Source organism: Lepisosteus platostomus, chromosome 12, assembly GCF_059453375.1.
Source record: "Lepisosteus platostomus isolate fLepPlt1 chromosome 12, fLepPlt1.hap1, whole genome shotgun sequence".
NCBI lineage: Eukaryota > Metazoa > Chordata > Actinopteri > Semionotiformes > Lepisosteidae > Lepisosteus > Lepisosteus platostomus.
In genome coordinates this window covers 27,171,062-27,198,986 of record NC_142622.1, presented here as the reverse complement: position 1 = coordinate 27,198,986, position 27,925 = coordinate 27,171,062, and the positions used below count along the sequence as shown (strand labels likewise).

The 27,925-nt window shown below is 37.7% G+C and overlaps 1 protein-coding gene across 2 annotated transcripts; it reads right to left on the bottom strand.

Moving 5' to 3' along the window:
- Nucleotides 1-306: 306 nt before the first annotated feature.
- Nucleotides 307-27,825, bottom strand: LOC148651359 (Y+L amino acid transporter 2). Of its 2 annotated transcripts, none has more exons than XM_088601528.1 (10): nucleotides 27,498-27,825; nucleotides 19,734-20,269; nucleotides 11,608-11,733; nucleotides 10,584-10,728; nucleotides 7,644-7,767; nucleotides 4,931-5,034; nucleotides 4,541-4,637; nucleotides 3,817-3,966; nucleotides 3,448-3,631; nucleotides 307-1,003 (listed from the first exon to the last, which is right to left on the bottom strand). In XM_088601528.1, the coding sequence occupies exons 2-10, from the start codon at nucleotides 20,176-20,178 to the stop codon at nucleotides 909-911; spliced, it is 1,470 nt and encodes a 489-aa protein (XP_088457654.1). In that variant the 5' UTR covers nucleotides 20,179-20,269; nucleotides 27,498-27,825; the 3' UTR covers nucleotides 307-908. The 2 variants fall into 2 exon arrangements, with proteins under 2 accessions (XP_088457654.1, XP_088457655.1); XM_088601529.1 differs by lacking the exon at nucleotides 27,498-27,825 and adding an exon at nucleotides 25,911-26,032.
- Nucleotides 27,826-27,925: the final 100 nt, after the last annotated feature.

Below are 27,925 nucleotides of genomic sequence, written 5' to 3'. Positions count from 1 at the left end.
TATTTATCACCATCAGTCATTTAGGACAACATTGGATCATTCAGAGATCCTCGCTGAACTTCTGGAGTGAGTTTGCTGCACTGAAAGTAAAGGGGCCGAATAATTTTGCACGCCCCACTTTTCATTTTTTTATTAGTTAAAAAAGTTTCAAAAATCCAATAGATTTCGTTCCACTTCACAATTGTGTCCCACTTGTTGGTGATTCTTCACATAAAATAAAAAATTTATATCTTTATGTTTGAAGCCTGAAATGTGGCAAAAGGTTGAAAAGTTCAAGGGGGCCGAATACTTTCGCAAGGCACTGTACATAGAAAATACCTGACTCACCTGACACCCCACTGAAGGACTGAATTTATAAATCTTCAGGCAAATAAGGCCACAATACCAACCTTCAAAAATAAAACTCTGACTTTCTGGTCATCTTTCATCCTTCTGGCATTTACAGTTTGTTCAACTTATAAATAATAGATAAAAAAATCTAATCGCCACTCCTTCATTGTCAAACCAAGTGGAAACCAAAGCAGCCTGTGCCCAGTGCCCATGTGGTTTGAATCTATTGCTGAAAGACAGACCTTCACTAGTGTCTTTCTGCTCAGAACACCTGGAACCAGGAGCTCTACAGGGAGCAGAGACCTAAACTAGCTGAAGCACAATGGAAAACACCTCAGCAAAATGGACAAAGTTTCACGTCCCTCCTTTAACTGACTGGATTGTCCAAAGGTTTACACTTGAGAAATAAAAAAAGTCCCCACATCTTGCTTTTGGTGCACAGAACCAAAGTTGACAAGTTTTGTAAATACTGTTAACCAATTTAAACTTTGAATAACTGAATCATTGATGGCTGCAAAACAGCCTTGTAATGCACTGCACAGTTAGATAGGGCTGATTTCAGTTTCTCTTGTAGGGTGTTAATCTTTCTTTGGTTCAGAGATATCATCCAGATCAAGTTCAGGGTCGGTCAGGCAGCACATGCACAGTTTCTGGGTGTTCAGAGAAATGAAATCTGCAAAATGCAAGTAAGAAGTACATGAACACCTCCTTTCCTTCTAAACAGTTAAATAAAAATAAAAAGGAAAAAAGACCTCCAATAACTATGCTTCTCACAAGAAAAACTATTTACCAGTTTCAGTTACTGACAGATATTGTGACAAATTAAAAATTAGTGGTACATCATTCAATGAACATTCCATTAATGCTAGCTGTCTATCTGATAAGTCAATACTTTTCAATAATACTGAGTTTTATTGCAGGCAAGTTCCAAAGCCCCTTCAGTTTTACTATACTGTCCATTACTGAATCAGAAGAACTTTGTGACAATAATAGACCCATGGTCATGATGGTATTGAACTCAATTTTATAACCTGATCAGTCTCATAAAATAACTGCTACTTTGACCTAAATAATAAATCTTGCTTCGAATACAGTTGAAATCCGAGAAAATTGACGTTTTCCCTTCTGACTCTGTTCCAAGGAACCTCATAATCACCTCTTCTTCTACTCAACTGGATCCACTTTATAATCAGCCAAGCCTGATTTGAAGGTTGGCTTTGATAAAATTAAGCAGGCTTTCTGGGAACTCGTCTCTTCTGTAATAGCACTAATATACAATAATAATTCAAAGTGATCCATTAGTAATGCTAAATCAAATATACATTTTATATACAGTATGCCTATTCCTTGATTTCTGAATGTAATCTGTACCTTGAAAACTGTTCATATTATGAAAATTCCTAAATAAAAAATTTAAATGTTTAACTTTACAATTTGTTTCTGAGGGCATCATCCATCATTATAGGTTTTGACCCTAACACAGCCCTGAATTTTAAACATAAGAACACCCTCGCTTATGATAATTATCCTATTTACCCTAGTACAGTAATGAACAAGACATACGGTATAAATGAGGTAAAGCGTGCACAAATTCTAAGAACTCAGACACACTGGGGACCTGTGCTGTGGGAGGTCACACTATGAAGATGGCATCTTCTGTTTATCTATGAAGGATGGACCTTTGTTATAATGAAAATCTTTGTAACTGCTAAACAATAATTACATCGTTACATTCCCTTAAGTTTTCTTTAGTGATTCATAATTTGAGGTAAGGCTGTATAGACATCTGGATAAACTGCACTTCAAATTTCAAAACTCTTTTTAACTTTTTTTTAAATAAAGATAAAAACAGGTTTCCTTTGTTGCGATGGTTATTAGTAGTATTTCTGCAATACCACTGAGGAACATTATGTTGAAGTGCTTGGTAGTCCATTTTTTAATACTGTAAAAGCTTTCTGTTGTTCCATAAGACCCAGTGTAAGTTAGTACTTCATTAAAAATTCACAAATATTTACAATAATATTCACACCACAATATATTGACATCAATATATTCCTTATTAAAAGTAAACATAAGTTTACAATTTCACAACATGGATATTAATAGTCTCAGATTTCAGTGGATGGCTTTCTCACAAACCTGTCTAGAGACTGAGTAATGGATCTATTTTTAACTGCAGGCATCCCTTTGGGGTGTATGAGTGTGTGTGTTTTTCCTATCTCATTACTCTGGTCATTACCCTTTCCACTTTAAAGGTCAAAACATTCCCTGAGGAATGAAAAAAAGAGTTGCACAATATTAAAGCAAATCTTTATGACTTTCTAATATCTTTGTAAGTATCTAGAGATATTAGTAGCTTGAAATTATTACAACCCAGCCGCGGGTCATAAAATCTATCATATTTGCAATTAGTGTCTTGAAATTTATCTCAGAAAAAGGACAGGGAGGAGATACCTGAAGAAACAGAGATGAGCCAGGGACAAAAAGAAATACCATGACCACCGTCCTTCTCTATGCTTGTGCCATGTGAGAGGACCTCATTGTGACCTCTCCTGGATACCAGATAATGGATAAGTAATTTGACCCTCATTTTAGAGAGCTTGCTGTCTTATTTACTTTAAGAAATTATGATTTCCTTTATTGTAGAATCCTCAGGCTAAAAATAATCTCACCTGGTTTAAGTGATGCATTTTCAGAATAGCAAGATTCACATTTACTTTTGGGTATCCATATGGTAAGGAGATTTAATCTTGGGTTATACTGTTTTATTTAGGATGTAGAGAATTTTCTTTTGTTAGCCTATCAAGGTGTTGTTTCAGATTACAGGTATAGGTTTATGGGTCTGTAGGATGTAGGACACTGAAATGCATAGTTTTGTATATAGTTTAGTGTTTAATGATGTATGTTCTGTAATGTTTTGTTTAGTTGTATTATCTTACTGTTAATAAATATTTGTGTGTCAAGTTTAAACTTATTTTATTACTCTTTCACCACATTTGTGCCAGAAAACAAATAGTCTGTTGCCAAACTTGACGTGCTCCACATTTCTACCTACTACTCATGTACATTTCTGACATTTTAACATTTTATTTAACTGCTCTGTTTTGCAGATCTTACCAAGCATTCTCTCAAGGAAGGCGGGTCGCTTCTCTGGCGGGAGGTACACACAGACGAAGTAGACAGGCACGCCTGAAAGAGCCACACCTATTCCCACCAGGGAGTTAACAGTGTCGCTGTATAGAGGCATCACCACCAGAAACACGCTGCAGATGCAGTAGACTATAGGGAAGAACAGGCTCAGCTGGGAGTGGAAAAAAGAAGTGAGATTACGTCAATAGGACTGAAATATGGTTAGAATTTCTGCCACTCTTTTCATAGGGATTCCTAATGAATTAACTGCTATGTATTTAGGGACTTCCACTTACATTAACTTACTTGAGATGTGATAAAGGCAATGCTAAATGCTCTCTTTTCAGTCCACCTCACCTTGACAGGCCTAGGCATGTCTGGAAACTTGACACGAAGGTAAATCTGACTGCCGATGGAGAGGCCGATGAAGAGCCAGTAGTTGAAGCTGAAGTAATTAATCAACTGAAAGACGTCCTCCACGCAGAGGTAGATCAGAGACATCCCACCCTGTTTTAAATTAAACAACTATTAATAAGATAAATAGCATAAATAAATGTAACATGTCAGATTAGTTTCACTGATGTCAAAGTTACTTTATAGTTTACCATTTAGAAAAATGAGTCTGAGCCAAAGGAAAAAAGATAAAATTAGAGTTGGGGGGAGGCTGTTGGACAAATGTGAATATTAAAAGCAGGAAAGGCATGAAGGGGATCTATGGAGTTATTGGAAATAGTAAACAGGCCATCTCCCCTCCTATGTGCCCTTAATCCAAACCTAATAATATGATGTCAAAAAAGGCCTGTATCAGCAAAGGTTCTTGCCTAGACGGAGTTTGAACCTTGTAGCCCAGATAACACATGCATTGTGGTGAGCGGCTAAGACAGCTAAGCTGGTCAAAAGTGTGCTTGTATTCGTACACATGCTGGTGTAGGAGACGTAGCAGCGAGTCGAGCTGATCACCTCCAGGCAATTCCAAATTGGTTGGGAATAATAAAAGCAAAAAATGTAACTGGCAATTCCAAATGTTTAAGTGCAGAAAAGAATATCAACAGACCAAGTGTCTAATTCCATTTGTACTTACATTGAACAGCAAGGCAGGAATAGGAGTGTACCTCGTCACATGGATCATGCAAAGAACATTCGGCAGGTGACCTTCCCGGGATCCAACAAAGAACAGCCTGCAGGGGAGCAGAAGAGGAGGAAGCATTCCGATTCCAGCACAAGAAGAAAGCCAGTCAACTGCACAGCATTTAATTACTTTAGATCATATTCACAGTGAGGTAGGACACAAAGATTGTTTAGATCTTTCTTTTATTTAAATACACACTGCCGTTACCTTGGAGCATCTTTATTGTAGTTTACTTAAGTACTTTATTGCTGGGGACTTTTTCCCCACAAAAAACATCCTCTAAACGTGAAGGATGTTCTTGGTTGTGCTCTTTTTCTGCAAGGTCATTTTTCAGTTACTTACCTAGAAGCAGCTATAACAGAAGAGTTCAATCCTCCATAGCAAGATATTGCCACTGACAATGGTATCAGCCACTTAACAAAGCCAAGTACTTGGTCAGCAAATGTCTTAAAGGAAAAACAGATACATGCATATACATGAAAAGGCAAATTCCTACCATCACAACATCATCAGGATTAAAGGTGAGAAATCAAACTAATTAATAGCAAAATTTCGACTCACTTTCAAATTCAATTCTGTCTCCCTAACATAATGCATCATACGGGACAAACTCGGATGATAAAATGTTACAAAAATTCATAAATATGATACTGTTTAGGGGACAAGTAATGAACTTATTAATAGTGACAGTTGCAAAGAGTTGCTTATGCAAATATACCCATTAGGTTATGGGTAGATCACAAAGGCATGGTGGTCTATTGAACACATTCAAATCAACATCCTACCTGAAGGTAAAGCAAGCCATGTTTTATATTGAAGGCATTGAATATTAAGGCATAACCAGAACAAACTCTAGAAATGCATTAGAATAAACAAAACAGAAGGTAAATCATTATCATTACCTACAGTATAATCACATGACCCCCTTATTTATTCGTATGAGCTTAACATGCAGAGGTTACATAGTTATATTGTCACAGTCAGGTGCCTCAGCTAGTCGCGGCTGGCATCATCCAAACCGGTAAAGTTGCTGGGGCATCTGAAGCGAGGGCAGGAGTATAGGATGTGGTCGGCCATCTGCTCCTTGCCACCCCCTAAAGACATAGGACTATGGGCTTGTGATCACCGCAGTTGCTTTATGTTTCATCAACAACATGGAACAGAGTTTTTTTATATATGCCATATTAGAGATATACCTATTAAACAGTGAATCCCCAAACACAGAAAATTTAAAAATAATATAAAGGACTGGATGGTACAGTGGGGCAATAGTTAGTATTGCAGCCTCGCAGCTCTGGGGCCCAATTCCTCAGTTCCCGAGGTGCTCTCTGCCTGGAGTTTTCCGTGTGTTTACATGGGTTTCCTCAGGGTGCTCTGGTTCTCCCCGGCCACAGTCCAAAGATGTGCAGTTATGCGAACTGACCTCTTTAAAACTGGCCTTGGTGTGAGTGTGTGTGCCTGTGTTTATGTCTGTGCTTACCCTGCAGTGCTATCCTTTTCAGAGTGCATCTCACCTTATGCCTATTGCTTGCCAAGTTAGGCTCTGGCTCCACCCGTCACCCTGAACTGGATATGCAGAATAGAAAATGGATGGATAGATAGAATATAAAGGACATCTTTATATGCCCTTTGTCTGATGCCATGTGTTCCCAACACAGAGTTCAATCTGTGTTGAGTATCTGCAGTGCCAAAGGATCTGGCTGGAACAGAGGGTACACCATCCCTTCTTTAACAAAGGCCAGAGTACATTAACTGAAGAGGAAACAACCATCTACATTAATTCCTGTAAATCCTGTTTCCAGTATTCCAGGGTTGTACACAAAGAATTTTAATTCCCTTTTCAGCATATTTTTCTTCACTTTTTTGCTTTTCTCATACTCTTCAATACTATCAGCATTTAGAATCTTTTTCAGAAACTCTGAACAGTTTTTCAACACCGACAAAAAAAAAAATAGCATTACAGAACTAAACAAAATAATAAAAAAGACACACCAGTTAAACTCTCTATAGACCTCATTAATAGGCAACATTGCCTATTAATGTGTTTTGCTAATCGTTTTAGCACCAAGTACAGGCTTTGAGGCAAAGCCGGATAAAATGCTTTGCATTTCTTTTCCTAGGAATTAAAAATTAAAAAAAATAACAGGGCAGATCCTGTATACTGATTTTTCTGTTCTATAAATTACATATTGGTTATACTAAAATACACAAAGAAAAAATACTTCTGAAAAATTATTTGTTAAGAGCTCCTTTTCTCTCTCACCAGATAAACCATTTCTTTTCTTCCTGCAGAATTTTGGGTATTACAGTCTTGTGCTAGTTCTTCCTACTGCAGTGTTATCATGTCAGTCACACTAACACCTAAAAACAACGTAATATTTACCTTGAAATTCTGGAGCAAGATACAAAAAACTGTCTAGACTCTGCCATGACTTAAAATTTAATTGACAATCTGTTTAGCATGAAAAGGAGTGGTATAGTGTTTTGTTTCTGCTGTGGTATGTTTTCCATTGTAGTATATAAAAGATTATTATTGTTACAGCTTTTTCTAGACTCAACATTGTGTGGCCTAACTCTACTGCTGTAAGTCTTGTTGCATGAGTAACCTACATACTGATCTAGCTTTAACCTGCTTAGGAGGAGGAATCACCTGACCATCAGGTCAAATGAGCTAATGTGCCACTGCATGGGCTGTGAATGGGAGAGAGGAATGGGAAAGGAGTTGTTACCTGTATTTATACTTCTCCCTTAGGTGGAGGGTGAGCCCTTGGTGTCTAATGTTTGCTTATAAACTCCATTAAGAATTTCAAGAGCATTTAACATTATAACATAACCTATAAGGTACATCATCAGAAAATGTCAGTAATAGCAAAATAAAAATGGAAAACAAACCCCTCCTTTGAAAAAACAGCACACCAGAAAATTACATCTTAATTTCTTTTCTCAAGACACGGTGTCTTAGAAAGGGTCTCCTGTTCGATGCAGAAAAACTAACTCCTAGTCTTTGATGATTTTCTGCATGTAGACAAATGCTTTTCCCTCTTAAAATACTCACCACAGCCACCGCTTCACTGGACAGGACTGTATCAATGTCGAGCACAGTATAATATGCAATGTTGGTCAGGATGTAGATAACTGTAACAATGGGCATTGAAATGGCTATTGACAATGGGAGATTCCTGTCAGGAAAAGAAACAATGTAGATTAAAAGAAACATTACAACTCTTTTATTAAAGTCTATTTAAAATATATGTCAATGTATGACAGAAAGCTTCTTTTAGCTGGAATGTTTTTTTTACTATATAGACTATTTTTGATGCCTTGCCACTATAATAGAAACTGACAACTTCAAATAATGCAAACTGTGTTTATTGCAATAGCCAGGCAAACAAAACAGACAGTTTTTCCTTTCCCCTGGAGTGCTGCTTTTGTCATGAGCAAGACAATCATTAGGTGGCAGCACTGAAACAAAGTTTGCTAGAGAGTTCTCATACTGGGTGGGGGTTTGCAGGAAATACCACAAAACTACCAACTTGAACTGTAACAACAAAAAATAAACAAACGTATACAACAGTAATCGTTTTTAACTAGTACGTATTCCCACTTTGCCTTCTTATTACACAGGATAAGCATGATAATATGTTGCACAACAATTATTATTCAAATAATTATTTAAATAGCTTCTGCATCAGATAGTACCTGGAGCAGAGAGGACATGTATACATCATGTTCATAACAATGAACATAAAATTAACTTGGACCTTATGGTCTTATAAAAAACTTTAAACTACATAGAAAACGTAAATTAAAAAAAGGAAACTCTTCTTTACATAAAGGGTTGTGGGAGTGTGGAACAAGCTACCCATGCAGCTTAAGTTGATAGCCTTATTCTTTTCAAGTGAAAGCTGGATTTTTTTACTTAAGCTAGATCCTTGGCTCCATCTGCTGAATGGACTTTCTAACGACTCCACTCAAGTGGAAACCAAGGTGAGGACAGAATCAGAAGTGATGAGCAAAGCTGTGGACTTTTGGTGTATTACACAACTGGCCAAAATGTATTTACTTCTACATACACTGCAGTAAAGAATTCTTGTATTAAACTGAAAGACTAATTTTGTACAATAAAATACAGATCAGGAGTAACTGTTAGCTTTGTTTAAAATGGCTAAATTTTCAGTAGACTACCATGGGATTGAGATTTTGCATACGGAAAACATGAGTGAAAACTGCAGCATAATGCAAAATGTCTAAAATGCTTGCACAGCAGTGTACATTTTGGTGAAGACTGTTGTAGTTGCTGTTGAAGAGATCTTAAATAAATCTGATTCTGTTGTGTCAGTGTCAGTACCAATGTCAAAAACCATTATCATATTTTAAAACATTCTTTTACAACTGAGAGTGTTACAGTAAAGCACAGAAAACACTCTTCCAAATAGTGCAACACTGGTGACCAGTGTAGAAGAATTAGCTACTGAGTACTGACTAATTTTTACAGATGTTTCAAGTCGAAACATCTAAAAATATGTTAAACAGCAGTTAAATAAAGTTAAAGCAAAGTTAAAAAGCATAAGATGATGAAGAATTATATTTCTACATCAAGATGCTGTTTACAAAAAATACATTTAAGGCATAAATGTAACACATAAATACATTCAGACAATTTGTCTCTGCAAGATTTAGAATTGACAAAACATGGAATTTGCACATTTTTCTGCTCTATGCCCACCCAATAGGAAAACTGGCAACTGTTTTAAGTCCTGGCTTTTCTGTAATGACTCTTAGACCATGTGGCCATGCTTCGTGGAGCCTCAGACTGCAGAGACATTTGTAATTTGACAGTTTACAAGCTCCACCATTCCTGTGGTATCACTGACTGGGCAAGAAGTGAATCTCTTGCTCTTGTCAGTAAACTCTGCCCTGCCCTGGTACCACTCAGCCAGCTGTGAACTGTCACTTGGGAAATCCCAGCTACAATCGACTAGTGAAATAGCTTGAACTCCCCACTTCTGGGACCCACATAAGCTTAGCCATCCCAGTGTGTGCCTTTTCTGGCTAAGACACTCAGGAGCAAAGTAAAATACTGAAAACATTAGAAGAAAATTACTTTATTTAACCTCAAAAGTATAAACACCTTACATTTATGCCAAAACATCAATCTGTCCACCAATTCCAAAGCAAGTATAGAATTGCAGACTTCCACTGGGCAGAGGAGAAATGTAACTAGGAAATGTAAAGATCTCCATCAAGTTTGCTTTTAGAAGGTGAGTTGAAGTTTTGATTTAGGTATAATCCAAACAAAAAGTACTGTAACCCACAAGAACTGTTGTTAAAACAAATAAGTCTGAAAGATCTCTAACCATTGTTGTTGCATATCTGTTCACAAGCTGGTAACTATGTTAGTGGTCTGGCAATTCTAAAAAAATGAAGAAATAATTATTGTTTTTGCTCATAATGAACCATACCTGAAGTTTGCCATTATACAAGACTCATTTTACTTTCATGCATTGATGCTGGACTCCAAAGAGATATCTTAAATCTAAATAGGCTGAACAAAACATGCTGTCTAAATATATATAGTAACATTAAAGGGATTTTAAAAGCTTGAGAACTAGGAAGTGTTTAGGATGTAACCGTGTTTAATAAAGGATTTGTGCCAGTACCAAAATGTATTTCACAGCAGGTAAACTGTATTTTCAACTTCAATACCTCAGGGAACCTTGCAAAATGAGACAGTATTTGGTTCTTGGCAAAATGTTCAAAATGGATGTGCTGTGGGTGAGTATCCCATAAGTGCTGTTATCGCTGCAGAGCTTATTCTCTAAGAAACCAGAGTTTTTTACCTAGCTGTGCTTGTCCTCAAATACTCTTATAATGATAAACTCTGTCACCTGGATATCTGCAGTATCTGAAGGAAACCACATTTTTTTTTAAAACACAAGTTCTAGAAAAAGATCTTTAAAGCCAGTGCCATAGTTTCTGAGGTGACCCGCTTTACCGTTCTGGGTTCTTGATTTCTTCTGTGACAAAGTTGAGGGTGTCCCAGCCAGAATAGGAATATAGAGCAGAGTACAAGGCTAAGGCCATGTCTCCCACATTCATCTTGGAATCCTTGAAGGAATCTTCAAAGTTCTCTGTTTTCCCTGCAAGTGACCAAACAACACTCATTAGCAACAGGCTGGGCTGAATCAAGTAAACCTTTAAGATGTGAAAAGCCCGGATTCTTATGATGATCAGATCAGATAGATTTAGAAGAGGCCATTGGAAATATATGGGTGCTTGAAATGATAGCTGACCTGTTTAAACAGCTGTATCGTGAAAACTGAATCACAGACCAATGACCAAGGTACAAATGGGACCATGCAGAACACTTTTCCATAGATAGCAGTACACACCGGAAACATGTAACACCACCACTGCCCACCAGAAGGTACGTACTGCAATATTTCCAGTACTCCAGTCAAAGAGGTATATCTTGGGATGCTCTGTCATGTTCAGGGCATAGTGCTTCCTATGGTTCCATAGTCATGTGTACCAAATTCCACTACTCCGTGTCCAGTTTTCATAATGTAGATGTAGGAATTGGTCAGCTAACTTTATAAGCATCCTATAGTTCAGTTCAAAACTTCCTCTTACTTGTACAATTGAAGGATTAGAATTACAGCTAAGTGAAATTTTGCTTCTACACTTTTAACAGAACGTTTCTGATCTTCCTTCCTGATACAGAAACACAAGTAATTTATAAAAGTCGGGCATTACAATGACTTATCACATATATAATCCAAGCTTTGTTATTGATTTTAAAAGCAATCCCTTATACAAATAACCTTTAACTGCAAGGATTATTTTCTAAAAATACTGTCCCAAGCAGCACATTTTACAAAAGGGGGAACAGCAATTTAGCTAGCATCTGAAAAATGTCAGAGCACAGGTCTTTCCAGTTTAAACTTCAAATAGTACTCTATTTGTGTGAAGGAGCACAAGATTGTAGTGAAGCACCAGATGGAGGGAGAAGCTATTACCTTGGCAAAGCTTGACCAAGCCAGCGATGATGATGACGATCAGGGCAAGAACCTTGGCCACAGTGGAGACGACTTGCAGCATAGCCCCCCATTTCACCTTCATAGAGTTCACGCAGGTGAGGAGAGCTGTGCAGCAGGGACACACGTTAGTAAAGATGACTCAGCAGGCTTCATCCCATCACTCACAAACCACCAAGGGCATTGACATTTCCACTCTGGGCACATGGCTCTTGAACAACTCAAGGTTCAGCTATTTTTATGTTCTTTCATAGGCAAGGTTTTAACATATCTGTTAATTACATCATAGAATAAAGATACAGATGTGTCTGCAGACTACATAACATTAATTTGAAATGGATATTGCACTCACAGTTCCCTGGAAACTGTTTGAAAACTACTGTAATGTGATCTATGAAAATGAAAAGGTAAAATATTTAGAAATTCAGTAATTCCCTCACATTAAAACAGTTCTCTTTTTCCTAAAGTATACTGTATACTTAATTGCACAGAAAAATGCATGAAGCTTTATTCTTCATTACAGCCCACGCCATAAAGTATGAGCTCCCAAAGACTTTTTGTGGTAAACAAGAGTGAGTCCATGTAAGACAAATTGTAAAGAAAACAATTTGTAACTACATGCCTCCATTTCACTATATAGGCTTGTAAAATTTTATTTGATGGTTTGGTAAGCCACATTTATTCTAACAAGCTAAAGCTAAGGTTGCCTGAAGGTTGCAAGAGAATTACAACTTTAGGGCGTCAGACATTTTCATTTCCGGCTTTTGGATGTTTCAAACCCCAAATAAACAAGTGTAATTCTTTGCATAATTCTCTGCAAATCAGAAAAACTCAAATGGATTCAAATTTAAGAGTTCAATATCTGTTTTTTATTTCAACAGCTATGCAAGGTTAGAAATATACAGAGGCATGTCTAGATCTGTTTTTATTTGTAGATTAGTCACCACTTTTTAAATAACAGAAGGTCCCAGTCAAATGCAAGTATGATATATTAAAGTTTTTTTATTCATACCTTAAGAGCATAGCTATGGAACCTGTGCCAAGTGGCTTTTAGGAATAAACAAATGAGAACAGTGAAAATGAACAGCTTCAAAGGTTGGCTTGCCCTATAGCATATTTCTTCTGTCAGTGCAGTTGCACATGCAGGGATACAAACAACTCAGCCAGGAAAAGGTCAACCATTCAGAGAACAAACTGGGTCATTTTGCCAAATTTCACAAAGCACTGGTGCTCAATTGATTGGCAAAAGTGTAGCATTAGTTTTTAATCATGCATTGCACACACTCAGTGCATGGTGTAACCCTGTTTCCAACAAACTGAACAAAACAATTGTACGGAAAGGCTTTTGTTGGCAGTTCAGGCCAAGAGTCTCTAATTCAGATCATGGAGGACCCTAATCCAGTTAGCTGAAACAGCTGAAAGTTATTCATGAATCGATGACTCTACACCTCACAGCTGCTGTCAGAAACTCTAGACTCCAGACTGGAGAATAGTAAAGACCACCGACATCCGCTTTACTCAGATTGCTCCTGTAAAAGCCCTGTATCCACATCACACAGAAAATCCCTATTTGTTCACAATTGACTGAACTGGAAAAATAAACGAATTAATCGATTCCATGAGGTACCAAATAATATCAAAATTACTTAATTTAACAAATCATCTACTTAACTGCAGGTCACAACTAAGTTGTGATTGTAAATCACAACGAGATCATTCAATCTTTACAAAAATATTTAAAAAAACCAAACGGATAACTTGGAGCTCCTCAGGACTCTGGGTTTGGATTAATGGGGAGCGAAGCGATTTAAACTAAACAACAGTTGTAACGCACTGCAAATAAATCAGCACATTGTTGGTAGAACTGAAAAGAAAGAATGGCAGTTCGGCCAGGAATGTATTTTAGGGTGTTAATTGATCTTTTCTATATGCTACACTTATTACAATCAGTATGGTAATGTTATTTTTTGATTGCCCATATAACACAACATACCAAATCAATACACACAAAAACAATGCACTAGCATTATAATGGACATGGGAACATAACTGACATAATTTCAAACACGCTCTAATTTTCACCTCTGTCCATAAATAGATTACCACGCCTGTGCACTTATACTAACTATATAACTAACGCAATGTAAAGCAGTGAATTTAAATAGTCACACATGAGAGTGATTAGCAACTTGTCCACTCAGCCAAGGTTGAGCTTTGTATCATTACATAATCCAAGCCTCCAGACCCTTTAAATGAGAACAAAAAAAAGCCTGCAAGACACAGGTCAGAAAAAAGGTAGCAATACAAACAATCATGTTTGTTCGCTATCTAGTAAAGTAGGAAGTAGTGTGTGCCAGAATTACATTGTTACCTCCATGAGGAAGTCGTCAGATGTGACTCATCCTGAAATAAAGTTCAATTAACATTTAAAAATGGGACCATCAAGCTTCAATCCGACTCAAGGCTATTATTAATGACAGATGACGGTCCCACTGAAAAACTTACAAATTTCTTCTGCGTTTGGAGAACTTTCCATGTGATTATGAGCTTAAAATACAGCTATCTGCCACCCGATTTGGATTTGCTGCTGGTGCCATGTTTGGAAGCAAAATGAAAGAGTATTCAGCACTAATAGGTCATTCTTGTATCCATACATCACAGGATAAAAACATTATATCCGTAAATAAACATGCAAATGGTACAACTTGCAAAATTACATTACCGCAGCAGTGTATCAGAGCACGTGGTTTTGTGTGCTACACTGGACATCCTGTACTAAGACAGGACTAAAAGACTGATATACATTTCACTCTCCTTATCACAGAACATTTCAATGTCCATAGAAAATTCCACTTGCTCTTCAGTGCTGTTTTAAGTAAACTAGTCTTGCAAAGGATGTGTAAAGTTTGGCTTTCTACAGAGTCTACACAGTGGCAAAATATATTTTTTTAAATACAATCCTTTTTCTTTGTAAAGGGAAGATTTCTTCATCCTGAAAATGCTTTGCTGAGTAAACCCCGTCCCTTCCTCTTAGACAGCTATGAAACACCTTTCAAAAATCATAAATGCTTGGTTGGTCAATTGGTAAAGCAAATGGAAAAAAAGAAGAAATGTAGCAGAGAACATGCATATCAACCTTGTCAAACACGCTGGGACACTGACAGATAGTATGAATGACAGCTCATGTTTCTCTGATTTATGTTTTCAGCAGCTGCATAAGATAGGATCACAAATATACTTCATATAGACTTTTTGGCACTGTTAAGTCTAAATTATATTATTTTCTTGCTGGATCTGGGATAAAATAAAGGCATTCTCACATACAATCTCCACATTATTCATATTAAGTTAGTAGATGCCATCCTCCAGAACAACGTACTATGTATCATTTAAGTACAACAAGATACATTAATAAAAAGACAATAAAGCTCATACAAGATGCAAGTGTAATGCACATGCCAAATTAGGCAAAATGAAACACTAAGAATTAAAACAGTATATAAATACTGTAAATCTGATATGATATGTATTTCATATATAAAGTAAATGGGCAGCACAGTGGCACACTGAACAGCATTGTTGCCTCGCAGCACTGGGGCCCTGGGTTCCCTTCCTGGGGTGCTGACTGTGTGGAGTTTATAACATCTCCCCGAGTCTGTGTGGGTTTCCTCCGGGTGCTCCAGATCTCTCCCATAGCCCAAAGACATACTGGTAGGTCAACTGGCTTCTGGGAAAATTGGCCCTGGTGTGAGTGTGTGCGTGTTTGTATCTGTGCGTGTGCCCTGTGATGGACTGACACCCTGTTCTAGGTGTATCTGTGTGTACCTGTTGCCTGTTGGGATAGACTCTGGCTTCCCTTTCACTCTGTATTGGATAAAGTGATTAGAAAACAGACTGATGGATAAACATTAAATAATAATAATAATTGCTTATACTTATATAGTGCTTTTCTGGATACTCCACTCAAAGCACTTTGCAAGTTATAGGCACTCCCCTCCACCACCACCAATGTGCAGCATCCACCTGGATCTCTGAAATAACTGCCTTTTGTAAGTATGGGGCTTAAGAAATGTAAGACACATAAAATGTTGGTAGGATGAGTGTATTTTAATGTCACAAGTTTGAAGAAACCTTTGCAATCAAAATGTTGTTGTACACCAATGAAGGAATTAACTCATGTTACTTTTAGAATTTGGAGAATGATGTGTAGCTTGTGAAATTTGAAAGAACACGGCATCTTACCCTGAGTCATGATTTAAAGGCCACTGTATTAAATATTACATTTCAAAACACCATTATCATTCCCCAATAGAATGTTCTCTCTGATAAACAGCAATCCATATAGTTTGTTCTCTGCTCCTTAATGGCCAATCAGTGTGAACCTGATCTTGAAACTAAAAGTCTTTAAAAGACTGATTGGAAACAAGTTATTATTTCTAACGGACTGGTAATATTCAACCAATTGTTTTCAAGTGAGCTGACCTTGTGATGGTGAAACACAAATTTCCACATGTACTGTACTTTTCCAAACCCCCATTTCATATTTCATGTTGTCTGTTTTCTTTCATTGTGTAAAATCTAAGTATTTCATAGTTTCAAAAAAATGGAAGTGAGACTTTCCTTCAGTGAATCAGAGAGAGTCAGTTAAAATAAAACATGATGAACCAAAATTCTTTTTCATTTTTTGTGTTAAGAAAAAAAATTGAAGCACGGAACACAACAGAATCAGAGCTCTCACTTATTTAAACGTTGACTTAATGGGTGTATGAGGTGAGTGCAAACAAAGTATGCATTCTGCATTCAAAGCTCTAGATGAAGCTGGCAGTGCTCAGATCACTCATAAACACAGGAAAGATGGCAGTAAGATGACAATAAGATTGTGATTGACAAGACTGTAATATGTAGTTCAGGTGGGTTACAGTTCGGCTTGTACTTCGTACTTCGGGTTGTAGTGTGGCTTACACCCGAAGAAGGCTCCACAGCCAAAACGTTGTGTTTTCTTTCTTCTCTTTTCAGCATGGAATAAACCTATTGCTTGTTCCTTTGAAGACTGTAAAATTATTGTCACTGTACAGAAACTAAGCCATTCTAGGGAGATTTTTATCACAATAATTGAACTTTGAACTTGATGAAAGAATAAACTACAAGAAACCTACAGGAAGGAAGGTGGTATAAGTGGCCTCCTATAACTGCACCTTCCTTAGGTTCTGCTAAAAATGTTTAAGAGAGATTCTAAATAAAACAAGTTCAAACATAATCCCACAGGTGCTAACTATCTTCTCACCACTGGCTCCTCAGCCAAGCACAGACACCAAATGCGTGCATTCTACAAATGCAAATTTTACAACCTGCAACTACAAATGCAAACTAAATAAAAATCAGGATAACAACTGAGCATATCAAATTAATAGCAACAAATACTCTGAAGAATCTGGAAGTGTTTAGCCTTTTCTCTTTTAAAGTCCTTTGAGATTTGCAGTTTATACTTATCACCTAATGTAAACACTGATGCAGATGCAAAGGTGGAAACCTTGTGCTCCTCAGTCAATGTTTTTCCGTTTTCTGAAAATCCATTAGTGTGTCATTCCTCACTTTCATTTAACAGTTGAGCCTGAACACTTAAAAATCCTATTTTTTCCTATGAACTCCAAATATTTCTAAAAAAACAGCACCTTTAAAAACAGGAATATAAGCCCTTGCCTCACTTATTGACCACATCAAAGGGGCTACCATTCTGACTTTTGTAAACTGACACCAAAAAATTCCAAACCGATTTTCTAATTGCAGAGTGAAGCAAAAAAAAAGCTGACGAAACAGTAGCTACAAAACATACAAAATGCCAGTTCATTTTTCAATCCTATTAACTAATATTTCATATATAATAACAGCTTGTTCTTATTTCTTTAACCTCTTGACGCTCTAATATTAGCAACCATTAGTTAATAACTATAGCAAATGTTATAACTGAATGAGAAACTGTTTTTTTATTGGTGCAAATCATAAAAGTGAAGCAATTAAGGAAAAGTGCATAAAATCAAGCTTGCATATATGAGCTAAATCAAAAGGCATTTACCTGAGCGAATGAATACAGTAATATCCAACTGGTTCTGAATCCTGGGCCTAGAGTAACAATGTGTCTTCTGGTTTCTACTCCACCTGAGTTCTTAATATAATCAGGAAGAGCAGCATTCCTACATGTTTTACAGAAAGGGAACCCAAATGCCATAATAACTGAAGAGTTAGAAAAAGTACCACATTAAGACCAGTAATTGATTCAATTAGGTCATTAACTGTTCAGGTAGAATGAAAACTGAATATATTGAGCATGACTTAGGATCAAAGATTAAAGATAAACCTATAATCAAAGATTAAAGAGCATGCAGCAAGACTCCACACTGCTTTATTGCTAGAACTGGCCAGCACATTTTGGTGGGACAAAATACATCCAAGCATTTTCTAACTGCTTTATCCAGTAGAGGGTTGCAGGAGAGCCAGAAGGTGTCTCAGCAAGCAACGAGCGCAAGCAGGAATACACCCTGGATGGGACGCCAGTCCATTGTAGTTCAAAAGGTACAAACTCATTCACACACACACACCAGGGCCAGTTTTCCCAGAAGCCAATCAACTTACCGGTGTGTCTTTGGAGTGTGGGAAAAAACAGATGCTCCTGCAGGAAACCCACGTGAACATGGGGAGAACATACAAACTGCCACTTCCAAAGTATATTTACATGGGCTTACTGTCTGAAAAATATATTTATCTTTCACATATACCATGTCTCCCCCATGTCTCAACTAACTCAATACATTTTTGTTTCTCTTAAGAAATGGTAAATATTTTTTAAAAACGATATCCAGGTTATGAAAACCCCTGCATGTCTTTATATAGAAATGCTGACATGCAACAATGGAGTGCTATAGATTATGACAGTGCCACTGTTGGCACCACACATATATTAAAACACTCCAGAAATATTGGAGAGATTAATTTGCATTTTACTTCACTGTTTAGGACAGTATTTCACATTTAAACATTAATTCAAAAATAACAGGACATTATATGATGCAAATTCTATCCATCCATTTTCTAACTGCTTCATCTAATACAAGGTCGTGAGGGAGCCAGAGCCTCTCTGGAAGCAACAGGCGCAAGGCAGCATACACCCCTGACGTGTTGCCAGTCCCCTGCAGTCCACTGCAGGGCACACACAAAGACACAAACTCTCACACATTCAAACCAGGGCCAGTTTTCCAAGATGCCAATTAACCTACTAGTATGGTAGGGTTGTGTCTAAGTCTTTGGACTGTGGGAGGAAACTGGAGCACCTTCAACCCATGCAAACACAGGGGGGACATATAAACTCCATGCAGATGGTACCCCATCTCCAGAATTGAAAAAAGAGATCCCACCACTGGGAGGCAGTAATGTCCAAACTTTTGCACACGGGACATGCAATGTTTTATTTTCAATCTGTTAAATTCAGCAAATAAATGGTAATCCTGCATTAAAATGTGTATATATGTCACTTTAAGTTTGTACCCTGCAGAGGTTGTGCTAACTAATTTTTAATTAGAGATTTTGTGAAACATGCAAATTGACCAGGATTGCCCAAAATTTTGCATACATCTATATGGATCAGGAAACATATAACATGTTTCCACAAATGGAAACCAGAGAAGCTGGTTTATTTTCAGGAAATGTCTAAATGGAGAGTTGCAATTAAACTCCTAACACTGAATTAAACATAAGATGTGCATAAACTTTGTGGACCTATTCAGACAACCCCATCATACTGTGCACGGTGAAGCAGTGACATGTACACAACACAGGGTGCCAACATCACTGCTGTCTATTACACTCTCTGCAATGCATTCCTATGGAATATAAAGTTGTGGAAACCAGTAATGTCAGTACCCCCTGGTGTGTACAGTCACAGTCCATAGGGAATGTGTTCCTCTTGGCTCCATTTCTTCACCGTGCACATTTTTCATCAGCTATCTGAATAGGCCAACAACATTCATAACTATAACTGCATAAATCATTGGCAGGTCACATACTGTAACACACACAGTGTGGTCTTGGGGGAAGATGAAGAAGAACTCACTCACCTATGACAGCAGCAGCTATGAGCCGCACTGCATTGTATGGCGGATGGCAGGTTGTGTAGAAGGGCTGGACAAGGTAGTTTGAAAAGGTCAATGCAATAACAGCCTGGCAAGCCGGTTCCACTATCAGCAGAGAGGTCCAGAGTCTGAGGAAGGCCAAAAAGCCCCCAAATGACTCCAAGATATACGCATAGCTGGCTCCAGACTTCCGGATCGTGGTTCCCAGCTCCGCGTAGCACAGTGCTCCAAACACAGAAAACACACCTCCGATCACCCAGACGACCAGGGAAAGCCCGTAGGAGCCTGTGTACTGCAAGACCCCCTTGGGGGACACAAAAATTCCCGAGCCAATCATGTTCCCCACGATCAGGCAGACTCCATGGAGCAGGGAGATCTCCTTTTTCAGTCGCACTGAGCTGGTGGAGCTATTGTCACTGTCATTGGCCATGTCTCACAGTGGCTGAACAAAGGAAGCAGTATGTTTTTAAAAATTAAGCTCAATCAAGTTGCATCATTAACAGTCTGGTCCACCTCAAAACCTGAAAGAGAACCAATCAAAAATTTAAATAAACCTGTGTTTCCCTTTAAAAGGGTTTTTTAAAGTTTATTTCTGAATGAAGAATTAAAGAAAAAATGAATTTGAAGTGAACCAATAACATATGGTAAAGTATTTTATATTTGCCTTTGTTTTACAAAATAAATGTCAACATTTATTTTACATTTTGAAAACAAATCACATTGTGAGCACCTTATTCTTTTATTTATTATTCTTTTACACAGCAGAAATTAAAGAATTTTAAGAGTGTAAATATTTGAAATTACAAGTATTTGCAGGCACAATTCATTCACTGTGTTTTAGGGTGCTTGCAAGAGACAACACCAAAGCACTACTATTTGAAAGGATGATTAGATAACATAGTTCAGCCTTTCCCTCTGGGTAACACAAGTGGGCCGCTTAATTAACCCAGCACACAGGCTGGAAATAAGAGCAACAGGTCACCCCCCTACAGGAGTCCAGGGACTAATGAACAGGAACACTGTAATCTTCTTAGATTGTGCAACTGTGCAAACTGAAGCAGTGTGGGGAAGTCAATGAAATGATTAAACAAATTTTTATCTCCAGCATGCTAAATGACATTTTCAATATGCAATTTTCACTTAAAGATGGAATAGAAATAGCACACCAGCTCACAAAGCCCATGTTGAATAGAATCTGAACACCCAGCTGGATGGTAAAGAGTTAAAAGTCTGTGATCCCAATTTACTACTCCCTTCCAAAGCTGTGTCAGCAAGCGAATAAATGCAAACAATGGTCTTGTGACTCCTTTATTTTAAAGCTCAGTACTGCTGTAAGTGTAGATTTTCACTTAATTCCCTAGTTAATTCCCAACTAGTAATACAGATAAAAAGAAAATTACTTTGGACTAAACAAACAGAGCTACACAACTTCAACTTCGCCTATTTACAGTATAGTGTCCCCGTCACTATACTGGGGCATTAGGACCCACATGGACTACAGGGTGAGCGCCCCCTGCTGGCCCCACTAACACCTCTTCCAGCAGCAACCTTAGTTTTTCCCAGGAGGTCTCTCATTCAGGTACTGACCAGGCTCACACCTGCTTAGCTTCAGTGGGCTGCCAGTTGTGAGTTGCAGTGTGAAAGCTCAACTGAATTAGCCAGGCATGAATCCTTGATGACTGCCTCACTCCATATCTACGTACAAGTATGTTTTTTTTATTTGATGACTATAATCATCTTTCCATTTTCATTTAAGTCATCCTAAGAAATGTAGTTCACTTACTGCATTGTTTCTATATTGTGGTAGGTTTTTCTTTAAACTATAATATAAAGTCAATAACCTTCAATCATGGTGCACTAAAATAGATGTAACATTTAATTTTAATAAGTGCTTAATGAGCACTACAGAGAAATGGCATGGTGGCACAGGAGTTAGCATTGCTGTCTCCTGTTTCACAGCACTGGTGCCCTGGGTTCAATTTCTTTGATGCTGTCTGCGTGGTGTTTGTAATAGCTTCCTGTGTTGATGTGGGTTTTCTTCCAGGTGCTCTGGTTTCCTCCCACTGTCCAAACACATAATGGTAGGTAAACTGGCCCTGGTGTGCCGTGTGATGGACTGGTGTCCTTTTAGGGTGTACTCCACTTTGCACACATTGCTTGCTGGGATAGGCTCTGGCTCTCCCACATCCCTGTATTTATTAAAGTGGTGGGTGGATGGATGGACTAGTACAGAGCAATACAGTATGTTGCACTGTGATCCTTACATTGTGAAATCTGTGATAGTGAGAGATTTATACCAGTTGGTGTACTCAAAATGCATTTCTTAATACTTAATTTGAGTGAACTACCTAGTGTTAAAGGAGCACTCCAGTGAAAAACTATGATTGAAATAGTTTTGTCACACTACACTCATCCTTTTACTTTTCAGTAAATGTAACTCTTGAATACATTTTTCTTTAACTGCACATTACCTGGCAACTACTATAATATTAGGTCCCAAAATATTATGGTGTGCTACTCAGACTATGCAAAGACAGCAGTTCAAAATTGAAATCCAGTTTCTGTGAATGAGAAGTTCAAAAATAAGTTTGCTATTCATTGTTGAACACCTCGTCTGTGATGGTATCACAGTCACCAGTATCACCTGTGCGTGTTGTGATACAGATAGGATCAGACAGCAGCCTAGCGCACAGTAAAAACTGCTCCTGCCCAGGGAAAATAAACTTCAAACTATAAGCAGAAAATGATGCAGACCACCAGAGGGAAAAAAAGGTAAATAGCATCTACTGATTAGCACAATAAAAGTTCAAAAGAAAAAAAATGTTAAACATACCACACTAATCCTCTGCCCATAGTGTTCTGCTGCAACACATCCAATTTAATAAACTGGCTTTAACAATGATAGCCCTAAGCTGTACATGCTGTACCGCTGGCATTCCGCAGTGCTTAAAAGCCATAGACTCTACTTCCTCTGCTTTAATAGGACCTGCAACTAATAAGGTGCAAGTTCCTTGTGTCTGTGCCAGCCTTTAATTTAATAACTTCATATCGGAACCCACAGAGTCTTACAACCCCTGCACAAAAAAATCTAACTGTTGCGCCTGACTGGAGTTCAGCGAGACATCAAAACAAATTGGTCAAATTCTGTCACCTGACAAGCTCCATGCAACATTTTTAAAACACACAGACATCAATTAAGCTGGATCTTGAAACTGTCCGAAGAACCGAGATGGAGGCCCCTTGAAGCCTAGGGCATGTATCCTGGCCTGAAACAAGGTACTTCAAATCTCAGTATTGTAAGTGTTTTGTCTGTGTGAGAAAAAATATCCTTCATGGTAAAATAATAAAAATAATAATTATTATTATCATCATCATCATCATCATTTCACCTCAGACCGCTAACTCTTGGCTATTAGGCTCTACAGTTGCTCCAGACTTTGCTATAAAAGAGCTATACTTTGGCATAGACACCCCCAAAAGTCATGCTCTATACCATGGTTTTTTTTAAGTGAGACAGGAGAGATTCCTGTCTTATTTAGACCGAACATATATCTCAGTGGTGGAATACCTACCAAGAACGACCGTTATGTGTTACTGAACAGTTATTAGTGAAAGAATGTCTGCTTTAGGATGGCTGATATTATTTCCTGTTTAGCCCTGTAAAAAATGCATTGGCAAAACAAAAATGTCCTTTGCTTTATGATACAGGCAACATAAGCAGATTACTGTGCACCCTGGCAAGAGTACGATCCTCATCTTGATATACATCTGTAACTGTTTTATTTCCAGTCTTGTCAATTTGGGGCTTAATCATCAACTCTATTAGATCTAAGTAACATCTGTTTGTGCACAAATTTGATAGGAACTAGGTTCAGGACACAGAGACCAGAGTGGAAGACATGAGAGGTTTGCTCGGGCTTTGAAAATGAGATAAAGGATTAGGCCCATGTCAAAATACTCTAAAGTAATTTCAAATGACAACAAATGACTAAACCCAATGGTGATGGTCATGATGTAGCGCGATTTGACCAGGCTGAGCTCATACACCATTATATTACCATTGTACCATTACACCATACACTCTGTTTCGATTACATTGCCGATAATTAGACAAGTGAAATGCCAAATATTTCTCATTAAAACTGCAGTCTATATTCAGTCAGTTTGGAATAAATGTTATTTCCTGCAATATGAGGGTTGTTTTCCTTTAAATAATTTGCTGTGCTGCAATACGTTTGGAACATGAAAAGCGTGCTGTGAGCTGAAAGGGTTTGTAAAGCACAGAACAAGACCATCAAGAAAGACTACTCCCTTGGATCTGGGACACTTATTAACATAACTGACATACTTCATTTGGAACTGCAGAGAAAATCGAGCAGCACAAAAAGTTTTCATTGCTTTGCTTTGCATTAAGAACCCCTGAACCTAGCGACACTTATTATTTATATTTTATTTGTAATCAGCTGTTAGAAACAAGAAATTGGGAAAGAAATAACTTTGATTAGACTTAAATCTGGATTTTTTTATCAGAGCACATAGAAACAATAGTATGTGGTCACACTTCAGTTTGGTAATTAAATTCTTAATTCAAAAGTCATTCACAAATTAAGATTAATTTATGTTGCACTTTCAGTCACTCGTGCTGATACTGGCACTGTAAACATCCTAATAGATTTTGGTTTAAGGCAGGACACATGTGCAAATAAATTGCAGTTAATGAGGGAATTCTCCTGGTTTTGTAGTGATAAAGACAGTGCGCTAATGTTAAAGTAGACTCATCACTTGACAAGCAATAAAACAGGTGTAGCTGCCTGGAGCACTTCCTACAATCTTATTAAAAATAACAGTCTACACCTCTACTGTCCATTTTGGAAAATAAATCAGTGGATGTGTTTACAAGTACCCTCAGGTACTCCAATAACACTCTTCCATGGTGCAACCAGATTTGAGGTCAGGCTACACACCTCTGCCATTCAGAAGGTGTAATTAAGAATAATTAAGACAAGAAAGTTGGGACAAGCCTGGGAAAAGAGACGTGCCATATAAGAACACAGTTTAAGAGACTTCTCCAGTTTCAGAAAGTTTCATATTCCTTAAGTGAGTTCTCATATACCCGGTTATCTTCATGTTCTTGAAGAAAACTGATAAAAGTTCATACAAAAACAGTTGAACATTCTTACTTCGTAAAGATTTATAAATGGTGCAAAATTTTAATTTTCACACTTAAGGATTAACCCTACAGAATCCATAAAGAGTTAGCTTTGTCACCTATAAATAACTAGCTAGAAAACTGCAAGCAAATCTGAAGACTTTCACTTTCTTTAACACCAAGATTGAACTGTGCATAAACAGCATGGGAACCTAGAATAACTCCTGCCAGGTTTGGAGATCATTGGACAAACAGTTGCTGAAGAAGAGTGATTAGCACTGCCAGCGGCACCTTGCCCGTCGAGTGAGTATCTGGTGAGGGAGTGTAAAGTATTGCTGCAAGCACAATTCTAAAGCCGGTCAGGTTAGTGAAACCTGCCAAATTTCAGATAAATTTGGTGCAGTGTTTCCAAGACAATGGTAACTTGAAGTTTGCAAACAAAACTCAAGGGTCACTGTGATTTATGCAGGAACACCATTTCTCCATATGTTCGTATTGCCACTATGTATTGTTGCGTGCTGTCAGGTTTGGAGTTAACTGGCCAAACAATTTTTGCTCAAGAGCATTTTGTGTTCTAGACCACTTTTTTCAAAACAGTTCATAACTAAGAATTACTTGCATTTTCATCACAAAGCACTTTACATAGAACAGGGGACCCACACCATCCACTCCTACAGTACAGATCTCACCAGAGACAGATGTATCAGCTTATACAGTATGTGCCAGTAACTTCGTTGCAATGCAGATCTGGGCGCTGCAGATCAGAGAAACAGCTTTACCACCTGAACTAAGGGGAACCTTTAATACAGCCAGATTGTTCAAGGCCAGAGTGGAATTCCATGATAACCACCATTCTAACAAATCATTAACATAAGATTGTTAATGAACAAGTAGTCGGGATCACAGCTTAGCATCACATCTGATAATTGGACCTCCTACAGCACCCATCCATCTGTCACCATACTAAGCCACTGGTTTGGAAATTCTGGTCCAAAGGAAAAAGTTCCACTTACAAGCCCCTCAACACCATCTGAATCATTCAACTGATTTCTGGGGAGGCTTCCCAATCAAGGCTCAGTATTGCTTTTTGTCTGAGATCTTCCAAGATCAGGCAATAAGGACCAAGAGCTGCTTGTTGCTTGCCAAACAGGGTTCTGACCTGTTGTGAGTATACATATTACGGCAGAAAATATTTCAGGCACTGACTTCATAAAATTTTACATGCTGATGAAGTGTTACAGATGCAGTGATTCACAAGAATATTTTGAATGGATTTTTGAATATCAGGATCAATTTTAATTAATGAGTAATTTTGTTCAACTTGGGACATAAACCGGGAGTTTCAAAAGCTGGAAAAAATATTTGCAATTGCAATAGGCTTCCAGTTGCAGTCTTAAAACCTAGCAAAATACAGATGTTTCTGAACCCAAAAAAGTTATTAGTTTCATGCCCAGTTCGCTCACTCTGTCAACACAGACCCAGAATTTGGTTCAGCTGTCTCCTTGCCCCTGTCTTACACATTAGACTATTTTCAGTGGTTAAAGTAATGGAAAAACGTTTAGAGCATGATTGTCACTTTTAATGGTAAAAAAACACAATTAAAAAATATTGTACTCTAAATGTACGTTTCTTTTTCTGTTAAGTTAAAAAACGCATCTTTTATGAACAAGTAATCTTTTCAGAAGAACAATTTAAGGAGAGAAACACAGAGAGGAGTATAATTTAAAAAGTAGCTAGAGAAACAGAAAAACTCAGTACAGATAATTGTAACAGTCTTGACAATACATAACCTTAAACATTTTATTGGCTATCCTGTATTATAAAGAATAATAATTCTAATAAAGAGCGATACAATTCATGCAAAGATTCTTGAAATACATAGTATTTTAACTTAAAGCCACTGTATGTAATTTTAGGGGATGTATTTGGGGCTAATGGTCAGAATGAGGATTTCGCAATTGAGATGATCCAATGCAAAGAATACAACCGGTGCAAATCAAACAGAACACGTGTAAAGTAATGTATTCGGTTGTTAAAAATAGAACTCTTAACAGGATGGCATCGCTATGTATTGCAAAGCTAAAATGACAGCTACTGCAGAAAACTTTACTTCGATAAATTTCAGTAAAAGTAAATAAATTACATAAAATTATTTACCGCCCGCTCTTAAGAATGTGTTAGCCATTCTTATCGCGCGTTGCTATACAATTGTTATTTGATTACATACCTAGCCAGTATACTCAATTTCATGTGGCCATCGTGACAAAATAAAGTTTTGTAAAGCCATATTGCAAATTTAAGGCAGAAAAAACGATGATCTTCGAGGGTTGGCTCATACAAGCTAAGGGAAGTTACAGCGTGGCACCGAGACCGAATCAATGAGAATCGACGTGCAAAATATCGTACACATTTTAATGTATCTGGTACCTTTCCCTGAAGCAACAATAGTAAGAAATATAATCTGGTTAAGCAAATATATATGAAATAACGCGCCACACGTGTCTTTGGCGTGTATCAGGTTTATATATCCACACCAGTTTTTAAAATTCAACAAGCTTTAGAGGAATATATTGTGAGCAATGCCAAAACAATTATCTTACCTAGCTCCACTTCCTGGATTCAGTACAGCGTGTGAAAAGAAGAAGAAATTTGAATCAATTTTTTTTTCTCAGAAATAACATGAATAAGAAAATAAAGTCACTCTACGTCTCGGTCCAGGTGCTCCTTGCTTATAAAGGGTTTTCGTGAGTGTGCGTGATCGTTGACACATACATGAAAAAGGAAGCAGATGGTAGGTCATCTCACCGCTTACAACACGCCAACATCTCTCATTGCAGTGTAACACGCTTTTAGGAGGCCAATCCGGTACAAATGCAATGAAGTACCTCCATAGTACCTCCCCTCAGTCACCAGTAACTAAGAAAGCTCCAGATTGAATGATGACATTCACAAGACACACTCCATATTAGAGAGAGGGGGAATGTTGGCTACTTCACTCTCTTCTATCCTCTCGAAATACTGTACATTC

What these genes read in the sequence shown, in the direction of transcription:
- LOC148651359 (XM_088601528.1), bottom strand. Translation starts at nt 20,178, where the DNA reads ATGGCCAATGACAGTGACAATAGCTCCACCAGCTCAGTGCGACTGAAA. An exon ending in CTTGGTCAAGCTTTGCCAAG is followed by an intron (nt 10,729 to 11,607) that starts GTAATAGCTTCT and finishes GGTCACTTGCAG; the next exon opens with GGAAAACAGAGAACTTTGAA. An exon ending in TTCCTGCCTTGCTGTTCAAT is followed by an intron (nt 3,967 to 4,540) that starts GTAAGTACAAAT and finishes AATTTAAAACAG; the next exon opens with GGTGGGATGTCTCTGATCTA.